At 34.9% G+C, this 21,251-nt stretch overlaps 1 protein-coding gene across 2 annotated transcripts in view; it reads left to right on the top strand.

Annotated features, from left to right (window-relative positions):
• Window positions 1-21,251, top strand: part of ITFG1 (integrin alpha FG-GAP repeat containing 1) — a 349,880-nt gene that overhangs the window by 81,611 nt on the left and 247,018 nt on the right. For both annotated transcript variants that reach the window (XM_019456034.2, XM_019456037.2), the window contains 2 exons: window positions 3,960-4,021; window positions 19,236-19,317. In XM_019456034.2, the coding sequence (XP_019311579.1) occupies window positions 3,960-4,021; window positions 19,236-19,317 (144 nt within the window). The remainder of the gene's footprint in view (window positions 1-3,959; window positions 4,022-19,235; window positions 19,318-21,251) is intronic.

Raw genomic sequence — 21,251 nt, 5'->3', positions numbered from 1 at the left:
CCCCTGTGAAAGAATCCTTATTGGCAGTCCCTTGTTAGGTGATCCAACTCCAAAATCTTAGTATCTGCTTTCTCAGATCTCTTGGTATCAGTTGTTGTAGATTGCATTTCCTAGGATGTAGGCTCTGAGCTGGAAACTAGTGTGCAAGAAGTTTAATTTTAGGGACTGCTCTGGTAGTTGGTACTGCTGGAGGAAAAGGGAAGGAAGCAGAGTTGGGCCATGATTTAGTGTCAATAAAAGCCTCAACTGACCTTGGGCTTCTGAATGTGCAGTGGCCCTGAAGAGTTGTCCTGAGTTATGGTGAGAGGGTCTAGCCTTTATTTCTCTGAACTGATTAGTTATTGGATGCAGGCCAGGCTACAACGTTTGGCAGAGTAGCTCTTTTCACCCAAAGCTGTTCCAGAAAGGGCGACTACAAAGGGCTGTCTTCCAGTAGCATTTCCAGCAGCTGAAGTAATAAGTCCTTCATCCTAAGAGGGGACCTGGGTGGCATGTCACAGCACCCACTACAGTTTCATTGGGAACATTTCCTTTCATTATATCGTGTGGATTACTCTCAACCACGTAGGAGGGTGAGAACTTTGTTGCTTTGTTGACTAAAATTTTTTTCTAGCTATTATTTCGTTCTCATTTCATTCAGAGTCAGAGGTGATTCTTCATATTGAATTGTTAAAAATTGTCTCTTTTTCTCCACATAATGAATCATTTATTTTTCCTATAACCTTTTTTATACAATTGAATAGGGAAAAGATTTTTTTAATCTGTTTTACAAGGTACTTCTAATCCTTCATCTCACTTTACTGTATTCCAAAATCTTAGTAAATACCCCATGAAGCTATGAAAATAGAATCAGCAAAAATTGTGGTTATAGTTGTTCAATTTTCTAACTATGAATGAAAGAGCAAAAAGCTCTTAAGTTATAACCTTTTATACAAATATATTGAGACAAGTGCAACACCAACAGAAAAAAAAAAAAAAAACATTTTGTGTTATTTTTCCAGGAATGATGAGAGGTTGCTGGTAACCATCCACCCCTCCCTTCTAAATATCCCTGCATGGCCATTCATGGTAATGAAATAGCTCTTCCAATCCAACAAAGCTAACTGGTTTATCAAGGCCACAAGTCTATGATCCCTCATCAGAAAGATGCCTTCTCATCTATTCTCAAATGCATTAAGAATTTCAACAGTGTAATGCTTTCTGTTTGAACAAATTCACCTCTGTTATATAATAATAGCATAATTATCCCTTTTTTTATGTCTTTCAAATAGCTCAGAGCTTGCACTGACATGGCTCTAAGTGATTCTTAGAAATCTCTGTGGCTGTTAATCCCTAATCACTTCCTTAACCTGATCACCCACCTTTTCAGATAATATAAAAATTAACAGCTTTTAAACATTTTTAAGACTGTAGTCACTATAATCAGTCATACTTAATTTTAATGAAATGCTTTAACAGAAGACCATTCTTTTCCCAAGACTCTTTAAAAAGGCAATAGAGTAACTATTTCTAGTTTAGTTTTTGTATCTGCAAGAACCACTATATATGTTGAATAACTAAATGATTCAATATATATATATATAACTATAGTTATATACATATAACTATATGTATCAGTTCAGAGTTCATATCAGTTCATATAACTATATGAATCAGTTCAGAGAAATAAAGGCTAGACCCTCTCACCATAACTCAATATATAACTATAGTTATATATATATATATTGAATCATTTAGTTATTCAACTAAATGATTATATATTTAGTATATATATACATATATATATATATATATATATATATATACACATACACACTGTATACAGTGGTATATGTAAAGATATATATGGTATCATTTAATTATTAAACAGTCATTTGAGCACATATTATTTCCAAGCGCATAGGAACCACAAAGATAAAAACCAGTTAGGCATGACTCCTCCTTCAAGCAGCTCAGGAAAGACAGATGTGAAATCGAAATATCATGGTATCTTGTAATAACCCTTGACAGATATCATAGTGGAATAACAATGGAGGGAAAGCTGTGCCTAGAGAGAGGAATGGCCTCAGGAATGGTGGGGATACCAGATGGCTATGATGTAAAAGGGTACTACAGAGAGTCAGTTTCATGTAAGGGAGTAGCAGGACATGAGCATGGAAGCTTAGGTAAGTAGGCCTTTTTCACAGGGGGAGAAGAGATCCTGGAGGAGAAGGAATGAGATCAAATTTGCACTTCTGATTTTTCATCATGCTGATGGTAATGTGGAGGGTGTATGGAAGGAAGAGAGCATGTTGGCTGTAGGTATATCATCTCACAAATCTCAGGTATTCTATGGGATTTTTCCTAAATGAGTCTGGAAATAGACACTCACTGGGAGTGTATGTTTGATGGAGTAATGAAATTACCTTCATTAAAGACTACATTTGTATGTCCACAGGCAAAGCATCTTAGTGTAAAAATAAACACAGAGAAAAACATTGACATAAAGAATAGTTCCACTTACTTGTAATCAGGAGTTTGAGTATAACAAATTCTCACAATGAAGAATATTCCTTAGTTTTTTGGGGATTCTATGAAAATTATTATTATTATAACTATTATATAAATTAGCTTCATGAAATTCATATGAAAGCTCTACAGAAAACACATTAAAATGTGAAGGATATTTCTCTTAAACGTATTTAATGGTGCAAAAAAAAGAAAAAAACGTTTCTTTAAAATAGTCATGGTCTGCATATCACTGAGTTAATTCCCATTTTTAAAGCATAGAAGAATAATGTTATTTTAATATTCCTGAGTCAACTCATCATTTTTAAATTTTGTATATTCATTAAGTAAAATTGTCATTATGCAAATATAATAAATACTGCACTAGAATAGATTTGCAGTTCACCTGACCTTTGTTAGTAGGATGTTAGATTTGACTGTCAACCTATTCTTCAATAAATTTTATTAAAATCTTGCACTTTCCAATAAAACAGTTTTGTTTAGTTGGACTATATAAGGACAGTTCTGTTCAAAATTTGAATATAATTTGTTGTTCATCTAACATGAGTACTAAAGATTTTTGTGCTAAAATACTGTTATTTAAAATAATTCTGAAACCCAGCTATGACATATAAGGAAACATAGCTTTTAAGTTGAGAAAGCACAATGTGATTCTGACTAGAATACTTTTTTTTAATATAGTCTACCTTAACCTAAAAATGTGTGTCATAAAAAGGTTAGTATGCATGGCCACTCTTATTTTTTTTAATTCAAAAATGAAAATTTTTATTACTTTTTAACTTTAAAAAAATTTTAACATAATTTATTGTCAAATTGGCTTCCATACAACACCCAGTGCTCATCCTAACAAGTGCCCTCTTCAATGCCCATCACCCACTTTCCCTGCTCCCACCCCCCCATCAACCCTCAGTTTGTTCTCTGTATTTAAGAGCCTCTTATGGCATAACCACTCTTAAAAATAAAGAATGCTTGGGGCACCTGGATGGCTCAGTCGATTAAGCATCTGACTTCAGCTCAGGTAATGATCTCATGGTTCGTGAGTTCAAAGTTTGAGCCCCGCATCGGGCTTCTACCATTAGCGCAGAGCCTGCTTCAGATCCTCTGTCCCCCTCACTTTCTGCCCCTCTCCTGTCCATTCATTCTCTCTCTCTCTCTCTCTCTCTCTCTCTCTCTCTCTCTGTCTGTCTCCCAAAATATAAATAAATATTTTAAAAAGAAAGAAAGAATGCTTTTGAAGGATTAACACCAAATTCACCCTTTAAATACATTTTCCTTAATTTACAAGTACAGGATCATCAGGTTGCTTTCTTTGATGGGATCAAGCTCCTTAAAATATAGTTTAAAATATGTTTAAGTACAACTGTATTAACTATTTTTATGTATTGCATTTCTTCCTGTTTTAAATGTACACATCAGTAACAACACTTACAATTCTATTATTTTCCTTCTAGATTTGTTCCTCACGACATTGTCTGCCTCTAGTACCTTCCAGTTTGAGATATGGGAAAATGTGGTAAGAAATCTTTTCTTTGAAGCATTTTTAAATGATGGCTTTCAGTAAAAGCACACAATTTTAGAAAATAAAATGAAAGTAATCACTTGGTTGGTTGGTTTCAACAATAAATAGAACAGCTTTAAGAGCCTTTGGTTGCATTGCTGCATTCAAACTGCTGAATATTGCTGAAGGAAATGATTCATTCAGCATCAATTCCTCTGCAGGTTTTTAGGCATGACTGCCAATTAAACCAATCAGTCTGCCCTAATGTGAATGTTAACAGGGCCCCTGCTAGGCTGTCAGCTGTTGAGAGAGGTTACTATCATTTAATTTGTCAGCATGATGGTTTATTGAAAAAAACCCTTTTTTAAAAGACTAATTTTTCCTCTTTGCCTTCAGGCTTATATAAAATAATAAGAACAACACACACTAAACTGACTGCCAACTTGACCAGGATTAAGGAGTCTTTCCCAATATATATATTTTTTTAATTGCAAGTAGAAGACTCCCAAACTGATGATTTTATTTTGTTTTACTTTTAGCTTGATGTAGATTGTATGAAATATTAATTAATGAAGAATAGAACACTCTAAGTCTTAAAATTGAATTTCATGCTATGTAACAGAAGACAGGATTTGAGGACAGGCCAAATTGGCCAACTGACTTTCATCAAGTAATGGTCAAGTATTGAACCTGACTTTCCTCATATGCAAAACGAGAATAAGAGTGTCTGCTTCATGTAATGTGAAAGTGAAGATTAAATGAAACAATGTGTGTGAAGTGCCAGGTACCCAGTAGACACTTAATAAATTTTAATTTTAGATCTCTCAATTTCTCATCTATTTACTGATGATTGTGTTTTATTCAATTCAAATTAAACCCATAACATTTTACATTTTTTATTAAATATGGATGGAAAATAAGCATATCTCAAAAAATGTTCAGTACAAGTTTGTGGAAGGAAGTTCATTATTAGCCTTCAAGTAAAGGATAGTAATTGATGTTGGTCATGACTCAAATTTCTTCATAGAAGGAAACTAGGATGAGTGGAGAAGCTATGTGTAGATAAGAACAGGACTTCTAAATGCTACTTCTACAGTAAACAACTTGATCCTTCTTTTTTCTTAACATGGGAAAAGTGAGAAATATAACTAAACCAGAACGATTTATTTTTGTTTACTTTTTAAAAAATTAATTATATTTCTTCTACTGATATTAGAAATATGATTGTTATATACTTAATTATTACTATAAATTAAATCTCCCACTGCTGGGGGATATTTGTTTTTTAGGTGGGCTTGAAAACAATACCTAAAGTGAATCTTGAGGTATTAGATATGAGAAAATCAATCATTTTGATTAATCTATATCCATATGGAGGACAAAAAGCCTCATTGCACATAAATATAAGGTGTAATAAAATTATGAAATACTTTTAACTGTTTGATATCCTCTCAGCCTAGGCTGATTTTCTTTTGCCCTAGGTTAGATTTTTTTTTAACTTAAGTATAATTAACATTCAGTGTTATGTTCATTTCAGGTTACAGTATGATGATTCAGCAACTCTATACACTTCTAAGTGCTTATCAGGATAATTGTACTGTTAATCCCCTTTATCTATGTCAGGCATCCCCTCACCCACCTCCCCTCTGGCAAATACTAGTTTGTTCTCTATATTAAAGAGGCTATTTTTTAATTTCTCTCATTTTCTTTATGCATTTGTTTCTTAAATTCCACGTATGAGTAAAATCATATGATATTTGTCTTTCTCTGACTAATGTTTTTTTTTATCATTATACCCTCCAGAGTCATCCATATTATTGCAAATGGCAAGATCTCATTTGTATTTATGGATGAGTAATATTCCATTGCATATATACAACACCTCTTCTTTATCTATCTGTGAATGGATACTTGGGTTGCTTCCATATCTTGGCTATTGTAAATACTGATGCAATAAACATAGGGGTGCATATATCTTTTCAAATTAGTACTTTTATTTTCTTTGGGTTGATACCTAGAGTGGAATCCTTGGCCATATGGTAATTCTATTTTTAACTTTTTGAAGAACTTCTATGCTGTTTTCCACAGTACCTGCATCTATTTGCATTACAGTCAATACACAGAGCGTTCCTTTTTTTCCCACATCCTTGCCAACACTTGTTATTTCTTACGTTTTTTATTTTAACCATTCTGACAGGTGTAAAATGATCTAATGATCATTTTAATTTCCATGATGATTAGTGATGTTGAACATCTTTTAAGTGTCTGTTGGCCATTTATTTCTTCTTTGGAAAAATGTCCATTCAGTTCCTCTGCCCATTTTTAAATCAAATTTTTGGGTTTTTTGATGTTGAGTTATATAAGGTATTTACATATTTTGGATATCAACCCCTTTTTGGATATCATTTCCTATTATATCCCATTGGATAACTTCTCCCATTCAGTAAGTTGCCTTTTTGATTTGGTGATGGTTTCCTTTACTGTGCAAAAGCTTTTGATTTTTGGTATAGTCTCAATAGTTTAATTTCGCTTTTGTCTATCTTGCTTGAGGAGAGATATCTAGAAAAATATTGCTACAGCCAATGTCAAAGCAGTTGCCACATGTTTTCTTCCAAGGAATTTTATGGTTTCAGGTCTCACATTTAGGTCTTTAAACTGTTTTGAATTTAATTTTTCTGTATGGTGTAAGAAGGTGGTCAGTTTCACTCTTTTGCATTTAGCTGTCCAGTTTTCACAACCATTTGTTGAAGAGACTTTCTTTTTCCCATTATATATTCTTACTTGAACATATAAGTGTGGGTTTATATCTGGACTATATTCTGTTCCATTAATCTATGTGTTTATTTTTGTGCCAGTGCCACACTGCTTTGATTACTATAGCTTTGTACTCTATTTTGAAATCTGCGATTGTGATATCTCTAGCTTTCTTCTTCTTTCTCAAGATTGCTTTGGCTATTTGGGGTCTTTTTTTCATTCCATACAAATTTAGGATTGTTTGTTCTAGTTCTGTGATAAATGTTATTTGTATTTTGATAGGGATTGCATTAAATCTGTAGACTGTATAATGGAAATTATAACAATAGTGGGTCTTCCAATCCACAAGCATGGAATACCTTTCCATTTGTTTGTGTCATCAGTTTCTTTCATCAGAGTTTTATAGTTTTTGGAGTACAGGTCGTTCACCTTATTGGATATGTATATTTCTAAGTATTTTATTATTTTTGGTGCAGTTGTAAAAGAGATTGTTTTCTTAACTTCTCCTGCTGCTACTCCATTATTAGGGTATGTAAATGCAACAGGTGTCTGTATATTAATTTTATATCCTGTGACTTTACTGAATTCATTTATAAGTTCTAGTAGATTTTTGGTACATATTTTAGTAGGTTTTTTTTTTTCTATACGTATCATCTGCAAATAGTGAAAATTTTACTTCTTACCAATTTGGATGATTTGGATGTCTTAGTGCCATGGCTAGGATTTCCAGTACTATGTTGAATAAAAGTGATGACTGGATATCCTTGTCTTCTTCCTGATCTTAGAGAAAAGCTCAGCATTTCATCATTGCATATATTACCCATGAGTTTTTCGTATATGACCTGTATTTTGTTGAGGTAGGTTTCCTCTAAAACTGCTTTGTTGAGAGTTTTTATCTTGCATAGATGTTGTACATTCTCAAATGCTTGCTGTGTATTTGCTGATATGATCACATGGTTTTCATCCTTTCTCTTGTTAATGTGACATATCATATGAACTGCTTTGAAAATATTAAACCACCCTTGCATCTCTGGAATAAATCCTCTTAATCATGGTGAATGATTTTATATGTATATTGGATTCCGTTTGCTAATATTTTGTTGAGGACCTTTCCATCTATGTTCATCAGAGTTAGTGTCCTATAATTTTCATTGTTTGCAGTGTCTTTTTCTGGTTTTGGTATCAGGGTAATGCTGGCCTCATAGAATGAATTGGATGGCTTTCCTTTCTCATCTGTTTTTTGGAATAGTTTGAGAAGATTAGGTATTAACTCTTCTTTTAATGTTTGGTAGAATTCATCTGTGAAGCCATCTGGTTCTGGACTTCTGTTTGTTGGGAGTTTTTTGGATATTGATTCAATTTCACTGGTAGTAATCAGTATGGTCAAATTTTCTATTTCTTCCCGATTCAGTTTTAAGAAGTTATAGTTTCTAGGAATTTATCCATTTCTTCTAGGTTGTCCAATTTGTTGACATATAATTTTTCACACACTCTTCTCTTATAATCCTTTGTATTTCTGTGGCATCACTTGTTATTTCTCCTCTTTCATTTCTTTTTATTATTTATTTAAATTTTAGTTAACATACATTGCAATATTGATTTCAGGAGCAGAATTCAGTGATTTATCACTTATATATAACACCCAGTGGTCATCACAACAAGTGCCCTCCTTTTAATACTCATCACCCATATAGCCCATCTCCCCCACAGTTCCCTCCCTCAACCCACAGTTTGTTCTCTATCGTTAAGACATCGTTTGTTGTATTGTCTCATGCAGTTTGTTTCCCTCTCTCCTTTTTCTGCTTCCTGTTTGTTCATCTGTTTTGTTTCTTAAATTCCACATACGAGTAAAATCACATGGTATTTGTCTTTCTCTGATTAACTTATTTCACTTAGCATTTTACTTTCTAGCTCCATCCACATTGTTGCAAGATTTCATTCTTTTTGATGGTTGAGTTCTATTCCATTGTATATATATACTACATCCTCTTTATGTATTCATTAGTCAATAGACATTTGGGCTCTTTCATAGTTTGGCTATTATTGATATTGCTGCTATAAAAACATTGGGGTGCATGCATCTACTCAAATCTGTATTTTTGTATCCTTTGGGTATACCTAATAGTACACTTGCTAGATCATAGGTAGTTCTATTTTTAGTTCTTTGAGAAACCTCCCATACTGTTTTGCACAGTGGCTGCACCAGTTTGTGCTCCCACCAGCAGTGCAAGAGGGTTCCCCTTTCTCTGCATCCTTGCCAACACCTGTTGTCTCTTGTGTTGTTAATTTTAGCCATTCTGACAAGTGTGTGGTGATAATCTCATCATGGTTTTGATTTGCATTTCTCTGATGATAAGTGATGCTGAGCATCTTTTCATGTGTCAGCCATCTGAATGTCTTCTTTGGAAAAATGTCTATTCATGGCTTCTGCCCATTTCATACCTGAGTTGTTTGTTTTTTGGAGTGTTCAGTTTGATAAGTTCTTTGTAGATTTTGATACTAACCCTTCATCAGATACGTTGTTTGCAAATATAGTCTCCCATTCCGTTGGCTGCCTTTTCGTTTTGTTTCCTTTGCTGTCCTTTTTATCTTGATGAAGTCCTAATAGTTCATGTTTTCTTTTTTTTCCCTTTCCTTTGGTGACATGTCTGATAAGTTCATGTGTTCGAAGTCAGAGAGGTGGCTACTTGTGTTCTTTTCTAGGATTTTGATGATTTCCTGTCTCGCATTTAGGTCTTTCATCCATTTTTGTGTATGATTTAAGAAAGTGGTTTACTTTCACTCTTCTGCATGTGGCCATGCACTCCTCTTTCATTTCTGATTTTTTATGCCTCTGGCTAAAGATTTATCAATATTTGTTGATCTTTTTAATATATCAGCTTCTGGTTTCATTGATCTCTTGTTTTTTAATCTCTATTTCATTTACTTCTGCTCTAATCTTTATTAATTCCTCTACTGGTTTGGGATTTTATTTGTTTTTATTTTCTAGCTCCTTTAGGTGTAAGGTTAGGTTGCTTATTTGAGATTTTTCTTGTTTCTCGAGGCATCTATTACTATAAACTTCCTGCTTAAAACCGCTTTTGCTACATCCCCAACATTTTGGATTCTTGTGTTTTCATGGTCATTTGTCTGCAGTATTTTTTTATTTTCTCTTTGATTTCTTCCTTGACCCATTCATTGTTTAGTAGCATATCACTTAGCTTCCATGTATTTGTGTCCTTTCCAGATTCTTTCTTGTGATTTATTTCTAGTTTCATGAGGTTGTAGTCAGAAAAGATACATGATGTGCTTCCAGTCTATTTGAATTTATTGAGACCCAGTATGTGATCTAATCTGGAGAATGGTCCATGTGCACTTGAAAAGAATGAGTATTCCACTGCTTTAGGTCCATCCAGTATGTCATTCAACGCTATTGCTTCTTTGTTGATTTTCTGTCTGGATGATCTATCCATTGATGTAGGTGGAGTGTTAAAGCTCCCTATTATTGTATTCCTGTTGATTTTTCCTGTATGTCTGTAAGTATTTGCTTTATGTATTTAGGTACTACCATGTGGGGTACATAAATATTTACAATTAGCTGTATCATACTCTTGTTGGGTTGTTCACTTTATCATTATGTAGTGCCCTTCTTTGTCTCTTGTTGCAGTCTTTGTGTTTGGTTTTGGTTTTTTTTAAGTTTATTTAATGGGGGGTGGAGGGAAGGGGAAAGTGGGTGATGGGCATTGAGGAGGGCACTTTTTGGGATGAGCACTGGGTGTTGTATGGAAACCAATTTGACAATTTCATATAAAAAATAAAATAAGTTTATTCATTTATTTTGAGAGAAACTGACACAGTGCTGGTGGGGGAGGGTCAGAGAGAGAATGAGAGAGAATCCCAAGCAGGCCCCATGCTGCCAGTGCAGAGCCTGATGCAGGACTCAAACCCATGAAACAGTGAGATCGTGACCTGAGCCTAAACCAAGAGTCTGACGCTTAACCCACTGAGGCACCCAGGCACCCCTACAGTCTTTTATTTAATGTCTCTTTTCTTTGATATAAGTTTTACTACCCCAGTTTTCTTTTCACTTGCATTTGCATGGTAAATGGTTTTCCTCACTTTACTAAATTTCAATCTGCATGTGTTTTTAGGTCTAAAATGAGTCTCTTACAGGCAACAGAGAGCTGCGTCTTGCCTTTCTACACATTCTGTCACCCTGTGTCTTTTAGTTGCAGTAGTCAGTCCATTTACATTCAGTGTAATTATTGATAGGTATGTACTTACTGCCATTTTGTTACTTGTTTTATGTCTGTTTCTGTAGTTCTTCTCTGTTCCTTTCTTCTTTTGTTGTCTTTCCTGGTGGTTTGATGGGTTTCTTTAGTGATATGCTTGGATTACTTATTCTTTATTTTTTGTGTATATTTTTTGTGTAATGTTTTGATTACATGGTTACCTTTAGGCTTATATATAACATCTTATGCATACAATACTGTGTATCGAATTGATGGTCACTTAAATTTAAACCATTCTAAAAGCACTAAATTTTTACTCCCCACCCCCCGCTATGTTTTACATACATGACATCATACGTTTCATCCTATTTTATTTTATTTTTTAATGTTTATTTCTTTTTGAGAGAGAGAGACAAAGAGTGTGAGCAGGAGAGGGGCAGAGAGAGGGAGACACAGAATCTGAAGCAGACTCCAGGCTCAGAGCTGTCAGCACAGAACCCAACATGGGACTCAAACTCACGAACAGTGAGATCATGACCTCAGTTGAAGTGGACACTCACCGACTGAGCCACCCAGGTGCCCCATCATTCTTTTATTTTGAGTCCCTTGACTGGTTTTTACAGATATAATTGATTTTACTGCTTTTTTTTTTCCCCTTTAACTTTTGTACTGGTGTTATAAGTGATTAATCTGCTTTCCTTATGTTTGTATTTACCTGTGAAATTTTTTCCTTTCATAATTTTCTTACTCCTAATTATTATGGCCTTCTCTCTCCATTCATAGATTGCCTTTAACATTTCTCAGAAGGCTCAGTGTTGATGAACTCCTTTAACTTTTGTGTGTCTAGGAAACATTTTATCTCTCTTTCTCTTCTGAATGTTAACTTTGTTGGGTAGAATATTCTTGGTTGCAGGTTTTTCCTTTCAGTACTTTGAATATATCATTCCACTCCCTTTTGACCTGCAAACTTTCGGCTGGCAAATAAGCTTATAAGCCTTATGTGGTTTCCCTTGAATGTAACTGTTTTCTCTTACTGCTTTTAAAATTCTCTCTTTATCAGTACTTTATGCCATTTTAATTATTATGTGTATTATTATGAACCTGCTTGGGTTGATTTTGTTGGGGGCTTTCTGTGCCTCCCGAATCTGGATGTCTGTTTTCTTCACCAAATTAGGGATGTTTTCAGCTATTATTTTTTCAAATAAATTTTCTGCCCCTTTGTCTCTTCTCCATCTGGGATGCCTATAATGCAAATATTATTACACTTGATGATGTCACTGACTTCCATAAGTCTATTCTCATTTTTTATTATTCTTCTTTCTCTCTGCTGTTCAGCTTGGTTGCTTTCCATTACTCTGTCTTCCGGGTCACTAATTTGTTCTTCTCTCTCTGATCTTCTGTTAATTCCCTCTAGTGCTTTTTTAATTTCAGTTATTATCTTCTTGTTCTCTAATTGGTTCTTTTTTATATTTTCAATCTCTTTTTGAATGTCTCACTAAGGTTCTACACTCTTTTCTCAAGTCCAGTGAGTGTCTTTATGACCATTACTTTGAATTCTTTATGAGGCATATTGTTTATCTCCATTTCATTTAGATCTTTTGCTGTGGCTTTATATCTTTCATTTAAGAAATATTCCTATGTTTCTTCATTTTGTCTGACTCTCTGTTATATATTAGAGAAGTCGGGTATATTAGGGAAGTTTCCTGGTCTTGCAAATCATGGCAGCCTTCGGAATTAAACCTAGTAAAGCAATGTAGTAGGGGAAAACCTTCAAGAAGAGACCAGATATTTATTTGGTCTCTTCTATTATTGTTTTCTTTTAAAGAAAGTTAATAAAGTAAGTGATGGGCAGTAGAGACTAAGGGCTGTTCTTGCAGTAAAGCAGCTGGATCAATAAGATACCCATATTGACAATTAATAAGTCACTGGTACAGTTAAGGGAAATGTAGACTTAGTATTAACTAGTTTAAATAAAGTGTAGATTTTGTTAAATGGAGGATTATTTTCAGTTAGAGATTGGACAGACAATTTGTAGGATACACTAGTTGACCAAAAAAAACCCTCCAAATATCTATAAAGCCATATTAGGTAGTAGAGCTAGAGCTTTAGCAAATCTCATTAGAATGTGAATTGTGTACACAGTCCCATGCCCGTGCTCTGGGAGGCACAGAAATGAATGGAGCTTATAGGCCAAGAAGGCTAAGTATGGGCAGCTCTGGCTGGTATAATGAGGTATACAAACCTCATGCTACAAGTAGCTCAGAGACAGAGCAGTTGCTTCTGTTTGGTCTACCGAGGATCATCAGGGAAGACTCCATAAAGATGTGGTATTTGAAATGGCCAGTTCAAATAAGCAGAATGTTAGTGGTTGGAAGTGAGAGAAAGAAAGAGATGGGGAAGGAAGTACACAGGAACCCAGGACATATTCAGAGAGTTGAACATGGCTGGTTTGGCCCAGAGCATGAAAAGATACTGGAAGGTAAGATAAGAAGAATTGGTTTAGACAAGATCAGCAGAAGCTTTGACTTCTAAACTAAGTAATTTAATCTTTTAAATATTTATTGAGAAGCTTTTAAACCTTTTAGGACTGAAGGTGAGATGAACAGAGTTCTCATTGTTGCCATTATCTTACTACTGTAGATCAGATAAGTTTGCATGGAAAATCTGGAAGCAGGGAGATAACTTAGGTGGAATTTACTATAACCTGGGAAAGAGGTGAATGATTAAAGGAATAAAGTATTGGGAATGGCCTAGAAGGGATAAATATGAAAAATATTTATCAATGCAAGGGTAATTTGTGTTTTGTACTAGTGACCAGTTAGAGAAAAGACAAATGAAATATCTAATTTGAGGTAGGGAAAAAAAATTATTTCAGATAAGAGATATATCAAGAAGGCAATTAGTAATGTAGGAGTAGACAGAGAAAGATAAATATCATATGACTTCACTCATATGAGGGCTTTAACAGACAAAACAGATGAACATAAGGGAAGGGAAACAAAAATAATATAAAAACAGGGAGGGAAACAAAACATCAGAGACTCTTAAATATGGAGAACAAACAGAGGGTTACTGGAGGGATTGTGGGAGGGGGCATGGGCCAAATGCATAAGGGGCATTAAGGAATCTACTCCTGAAATCATTGTTGCATCATGTGCTACCTAACTTGGAACTAAATTTTTAAAAAATTTTTTTAATTAAAAAAAAAAAAAGAAATATTCGGACTAGAGTTCAAGGAAGAGACTAGGTAAGTGTCACAAAGGAAAAGACTAAGGACAAAAATGGCAAAGCCAGACCCTTGGGTAATACCTACCACCCTTTATGTCAGAACTTATAGTCTTGACACTATTATCATTTGGGGCCAGATAATTCTTTATCATAGAGTTCCATCTTATGCATTGTAGGTTGTTTATCAGTATCTCTGACTTCTACTCACTTAGATGCTAGTAGCTACCTCCGATTTTGACAATCAAAAAGATCTCCAGACATTGCCCAGTGTCCTTGGAGAACAAAATCACCCCCCGTTGAGAATCATTGCTTTATATGAATAAAGATGTAAACACAAAATAGTCATCAGATATTACTTCTTGGTCATTTTCTCAAACATTGTAAATATAACAATTTTAACATTAAATATTAAAACATATAGGCCAATGCATGGGTAGCCATCTATAAAAAAAGATACTTGTTATAACATTGCACCTGTGGTTGGAATTTAAGCAGAAACTGGCAGGTAGTGTCCTCTGTCACTGGCAGTGGGTTAGCTGCTTCAATGGCAGATGGTAGTGTTTGTAGCAGGAATAGTGGTATTATTATTAGTGTTCCTACTAGTGATAATAGTTAATGTTTACTAAATCCATACTGTCTGCATATATTCTACTAAGCACTTTATATGGACTATCTCACTAATCTTCACAAAACTTTGTAAAAATACATTTTCAAGATAAGTAAACAGATGCTTTTAGAGTAGAGCTAACTTATTTTGACCTGAAAGCTAGCAAACAGTGGAGCCAGAAGTTCAACTAGGAAATCTGTTTCTCAAATTTCTACCTATAAGTCATTCGTTGTACAGACAAAAGGAAAGGCAAAAGACATAGCTGCAGCAGAACCCCTAATGGCTTCAACAGTGAAGACCAGTGAGAACAGCATGGTAAAGAATGAGACCAAGTGTAGTGCATTCATGTCAAATAGCAGTCCATGAAAAAGGTACTCGGAGCTCCTAAGCATAGGACTGCCATTATAAAAATACTATATAAGTGCCTAATAACGCTACATTTTGTAGAATACTTTCTAATCTGTCATTGCATTGATACCATATAGAACCCTCGAGTAGACCGTATGTTTATCCCCTTCTAAGGGCTTAGAGCTGAGACCCACAACAGTAAGTGGCTGTTCCAAAGTGATACAACTTACCAATGAAAGCGGAACTAGAACCCCTGTCATCTAACTCTATATCCAGTGCCCTTTCCATTAGTCTATTCTGCTCTCTAGGTATGAAAGAGTCTTGATTATATGCTAGTATTTCCTACGTTAGATAGGTACAAAGCAATTTCATGTTTGAAAATAAGTATGGAGAAAATAAGTATGGACAAAACAGGAAAGAATATCCAATGGAATAAAGACAGTCTCTTCAGCAAGTGCTGCTGGGAAAACTGAACAGCAACATGCAGAAGAATGAACATGGACCACTTTCTTATACCATACACAAAAATAAACTCAAAATGAATGAAAGATCTAAATGTAAGACAGGAAGCTATCAAAATCCTCGAGGAGAAAGCAGGCAAAAACCTCTTTGATCTTGGCTGCAGCAACTTCTTACTCAACATGTCTCTGGAGGCAAGGGAAACAAAAGCAAAAATGAACTTTTGGGACCTCATCAAAATAAAAAGCTTCTGCACAGCAAAGGAAACAATCAGTAAAACTAAAAGGCAACCGATGGAATGGGAGAAGATATTTGCAAACGACATATCAGATAAAGGGTTAGTATCCAAAATCTATAAAGAACTTATCAAACTCAACATCCAAAAAACAAGTAATCCAGTGAAGAAATGGGCAAAAGACATGAATAGACACTTCTCCAAAGAAGACATCCAGATAGCCAACCGACACATGAAAAAATGCTGCACATCCTCATCATCAGGGAAATACAAATCAAAACCACAATGAGCTACCACCTCACACCTGTTAGAATGGCTAACATTAACAACTCAGGCAACAACAGATGTTGGCAAGGATGTGGAGAAAGAGGATGTCTTTTGCATTGTTGGTGGGAATGCAAGCTGGTGCAGCCACTCTGGAAAACAGTATGGAGGTTCCTCAAAAGATTAAAAATAGAACTACCCTATGACCCAGCAATTGCACTACTAGGTATTTATCCAAGGGATACAGATGTGCTGTTTCAGAGGGACACATGCACCCCCATGTTTATAGCAGCACTATCAACAATAGCCAAAGTAAGGAAAGAGCCCAAATGTCCATCGATGGGTGAATGGATAAAGAAGATGTGGTATATATATACAATGGAGTATTACTTGGCAATCAAAAAGAATGAAATCTTGCTATTTGCAACTACGTGAATGGAACTGAAGGGTATTATGCTAAGCAAAATTAGTCAGAGAAAGGCAAATATCATATGACTTCACTCATATGAGGACTTTAAGAGACAAAACAGATGAACACAAGGGAAGGGAAACAAAAATAATATAAAAACAGGGAGGGGGACAAAACATAAGAGACTCTTAAATATGGAGAACAAGCAGAGGGTTACTGGAGGGGTTGTGGGAGGGGGGTTGGGCTAAATGGATAGGGGGCATTAAGGAATCTACTCCTGAAATCACTGTTGCACTATCTGCTAACTAATTTGGATTTAAATTAAAAAAAAATAAAGTTAAAAGTGAAAATAAGTATGGTCATACTTCACTTTAAAATGTGTTATCTATTAAGAGTAATAACATGTTGATAAAGTTTATAGAATCATTATTATCAAATATTAAATATGTAAATGATACTAATCTGAATTGAGATTGAGTTATATACTTTTCTATTACCAATTAGAGCAAAGAATAAGTAATGATAATAAAGGGAAGTTAAATCTGATAAAGTATTATCTTCCCCTAATTATGTCATATATATATAATGTATTCTGCATGCTCTCACTGTAGCAAGAATATGTTCTTTTTCCCCAGTGACTGAAAGGAACTATTGCTTTTGTTCTACTGAGGTTTGGGGTTAATATGGCATCTTAGACATGGGAGACCATCACCTGGGAAGTACTCAGTGTTTCTTGATGGAAATGCACCATGAGGTTATATCCAGAAACACTTCTACATATACTTATTAAGTTTAAAAGAACTTCACTGGAGTAATTTGTTCACTTGAATCAGTATAATGAGTTGGCATTCCTCTTTATGTTAACGTGAAGCTGATGTAGTTTAAAAGAGATTTTCTATTTATCCTAGAACCATTATGTCCACTCTACAGAGTGAACATATGCTATGATGTTTCTAAAGTGCAAAGGCAGTGGGAACTTCAGTCAGAGATTTGGCACCTTTGATATATCTCTAATGTAACTTCAGGTACTCCATAAGACTGGAGGGGAATCATAAGTTTAAGACACTGTGTAAATAAGATTTCTATAGAAGCATCATTCAAAAAGTATATCAGATACTTTAGTAATCATAGGGGAAACATGTTTCTGCATGCAGATAACACTGTTAAAATGATTGGAAAATACTTGATTTGTCACAAGACAAATCTTACCCACTTACTCATGTTCCTCGAGCATTTGGTCTTCATGTTTTCATTGCAGCAGTGCCTTTCTCTAAAATAGCAGAAGTGACTCCTTATAAAATTAACTTGCAAATCTGCAGTATCCTTAGGAGAAAATTTTTTAATTTTTATAATATTTTTCAACATATAGTTATCTATATAAAGTATATAGTAATCAAAGTCAGTATGTCAAATAGTAGAAATGTCAATGATAAAAAGAATGCTCTGTATAGAACTAAGTGCTCCAAATTCAGTTTTTTGGTTGATTTTTCTGGTGTTGTAATCTAAAATTGTAGAAAAGGAGGGCACCTGGGTGCCCAACTCTTGATTTTGGCTCAGGTCAAATCCCACGGTCATGGATTCAGGGTCCATGTTGGGCTCTGCAGTTAACGTAGAGCCTGCTTAAGATTCTCTCTCTCTCTCTCTCTCTCTCTCTCTCTCTCTGTCTCTCTGTCTCTCTCCCCTGCTTGTGCTGTATAAATGAATGAATGAATAAATAAAATTATAGAAAGGAAAGGCAATTCTCCATTTGGAAAGAGTAACTGAAACAAAGGATCTCTAATGGATTTTCTTTCTTGTTTAGCTTAGCCGAGCTCTCCTTAGCACCTACCAGTTGTTGTAATCCTTTGTTCCCTTTTCACAATGATACAGAAACTTGAGTTGAGTTGCTAATGAATGGCCCTTTAAGGATCCATGGAATTATCATCTCATTTGAATCTTTTTTTTTTTTGAGAGTGAGAGAAAGAGATCTCACAGAAGCCAGGGAGAGGGTCATGGGTTGGGGGAGAGATAGGGAGAGAGAGAGAGACAGAGAAAGAGAAAGAATGAATCATAAGAATAAGGTTCCATGCTCAGTGCAGAGCCTGATGTAGGGCTCTGTCTCACAACCTTGGGATCATGACCTGAGCCAAAATCAAAAGTCAGATGCTCAGCCAACTGAGCCACCCAGTCACCCCTCATCTCATTTGAATCTTGATATTTTTTCTTAATTGTACCCAATAGAAGTCTTCTTCCTTTGAAATCTATAAAACAGTGTCTTTGCTACTTGCTTGTACCACTTATGTGTTACCTTCAGAAGTTCTATTTTCTTGACATATCTTATCTCCCAATTGAACTGGAAGCTCTCTGAAGGTAGGATCTATTTTTTATACTTCTTTATATTTCCAAATATAAAGAATATACCAAGTACACTACTATTTCCACAGTACTTGAAAGGAGAAGACACTCATGTCTGAAATTATAATGAAGATTTAGTAAAGAATATAACACCAGAAGGCAAGGAAAGCACTCCAGGCAATTTTTATCAACTCAACAGCAGTTGCTTTTTCTTTCTTTTTTTTTATGGTAAAAGTAGAACAGGAAAGTGAATAGTTTTTTTGTAGTACAACAAAAGCCTTAAATTATTTATTTCCGTGCCTCAGTTAAAATGCTTTGTTTCACACTTGACAGATGAATGGATTATAATAGGCTAATCCAAACTTTTCTGCCGTTAACAGGATGGAAATTTCTCTGTCAATACTGTATTTGAAAAACCTCAAAATATGGTGGTGATTGGACAGTCAGCATTTGCAGACTTTGGTAAGATTCTTTTCATCTTTCAAATTCTACCCCTTTCTCTAACCTAGTCATACTAATTTCCCATACCTGAATATAATTGTATTGTCTTCAGAACTATTGAAGATTTAAAAGGTGTCTTTTCCAGTATTATACATGGCATGTGGTCAATTCCTTAACACAAGAAGGGGCCATTTATGACATTTATGTTTAAAGTATAACTTGAACTTAAGGGTCTCCTATTTGCAGGAGTAACATGCAAAACAAGGAAGTCTGTTGAGGCTTTTCTAAAGGATACCAACTAGTGATTATTGTGAAGTCTTCATACATTTCTAAATGATGGAACAAAAAAAATTGGGAGTTAACCTGACCTCTTGAAACTTGAATACTAAAAACCATTTCTATTTACATCATAATTTCAAAGAACAGTAACATCTATTGTGAATTTGCCAGATGAGGACACATGAATCTCTGTTTTCCTTAAGATTCTACACTGTAAATCAAGTTCACTTTGGTTAGGAACTTCCAAAGCATGTATGCCTCTTTCATCATTTGTCAGTTATTATTAAAAAGGATTTTGTATTAGATAGTAGTCTAGATGACCACTACCTAGGAGTTTAAAGCCCACTCTCCTCCTACTTTTCCTTCATTCTGCCAATAAATACCTCAGCTTCTTCCTCAGAATCCAGATGACATGTCACCATGCCCAGAGGCCTCAGCTTCCTCATTTGTCAAATTTCAATGACAATTGTATCCACCTCCCAAGACTATAGTGAGGAACACAATGTGAATAAAGTACACTATTGGGCACATAGTAATATGACAATAAATTACTGTATAACATCTTTTCATTGGACTTACCTGTTTTTTTGTTGTCATTACTGCTCTTTGCTCAGTTGGCTCAATCAGCTCTTTGTTCAGTGTCATAGAAATGAATCCCAAGGCAGCTATAACAAGTTTAATAGTGTTATTTGAGGGGCACCTGGCTGCCTCAGTCAGTTAAGCGCTGGTCTCTTCATTTCGAGTCAGGTCATAATCTCGTGGTTCGTGAGATTAAGCCTCATGTCAGGTTCTGCAACAGTACAGAGCCTGCTTGGGATTCTCTCCCTCCTTCTCTCTCTGCCCCTTCGTATGTGTGCATGTGTGCGTGCACACTCTCTCAAAAATAAATAAATAAACTTTAAAAAATAGTGTTGCTTGATGGAAATATCAACATCTCTATGTTGTACTGTATTTTAGTTTGGTTATGTTGCATGTTACTTTGATTTTGAGCTTTTTTCTGGTTCCTGATTTACATATAGTCTTTAATAAGCAAATAGTGAAGTTATACATGAAAATTTTTTTAAATTTGCTAACTGACTTGATAAACTGGATTGATGACAAATCCTTTTGCAAGTCTTCCTCTAGAAAAAAAAAGTATATATGCATTATATAATTTTCAAGGGTACACATACCTCCCTTAACTCTAGTTAAGAACTTCTATTTGTGTTATGATCATGTGTTTTATATAAGTGCCTTGACTTTAACAACATTATTGGTAGCTTTTCTTAAAATTTATTTAAATTTGACTAACCATAGACTTTTACATGCAGGTATTGTTCAAATGTGCAGAATATAGGATATAGCCCATTAAGAAACATAACTATATTTCCCCACTATTTTTAATGACTTTAGGTAGCATATCAGTAAACACTTTTATTTATTTTCTTTTAATATGAAATTTATTTTCAGATTGGTTTCCCTACAACACCCAGTGCTCATCTCAACTGGTGCCCTCCTCAATACCCATCACCCACCTACCCCTCCCTCCCACCCCCATCAACTCTCAGTTGGTTCTCAGTTTTTAAGAGTCTCTTATGCTTTGGCTCTCTCCCTCTCTAAGCTGTTTTTTTTTCTTCCCCTCCCCCATGGTCTTCTGTTACGTTTCTCAGGATCCACATAAGAGTGAAAACATATGG

This window comes from Panthera pardus, unplaced genomic scaffold, assembly GCF_024362965.1.
Source record: "Panthera pardus isolate Hobbes unplaced genomic scaffold, ASM2436296v1 HiC_scaffold_18, whole genome shotgun sequence".
NCBI classification, from domain to species: domain Eukaryota; kingdom Metazoa; phylum Chordata; class Mammalia; order Carnivora; family Felidae; genus Panthera; species Panthera pardus.
The sequence above is the reverse complement of the archived record's forward strand: the minus strand, read 5'-3'. Positions and strand labels throughout refer to the sequence as shown.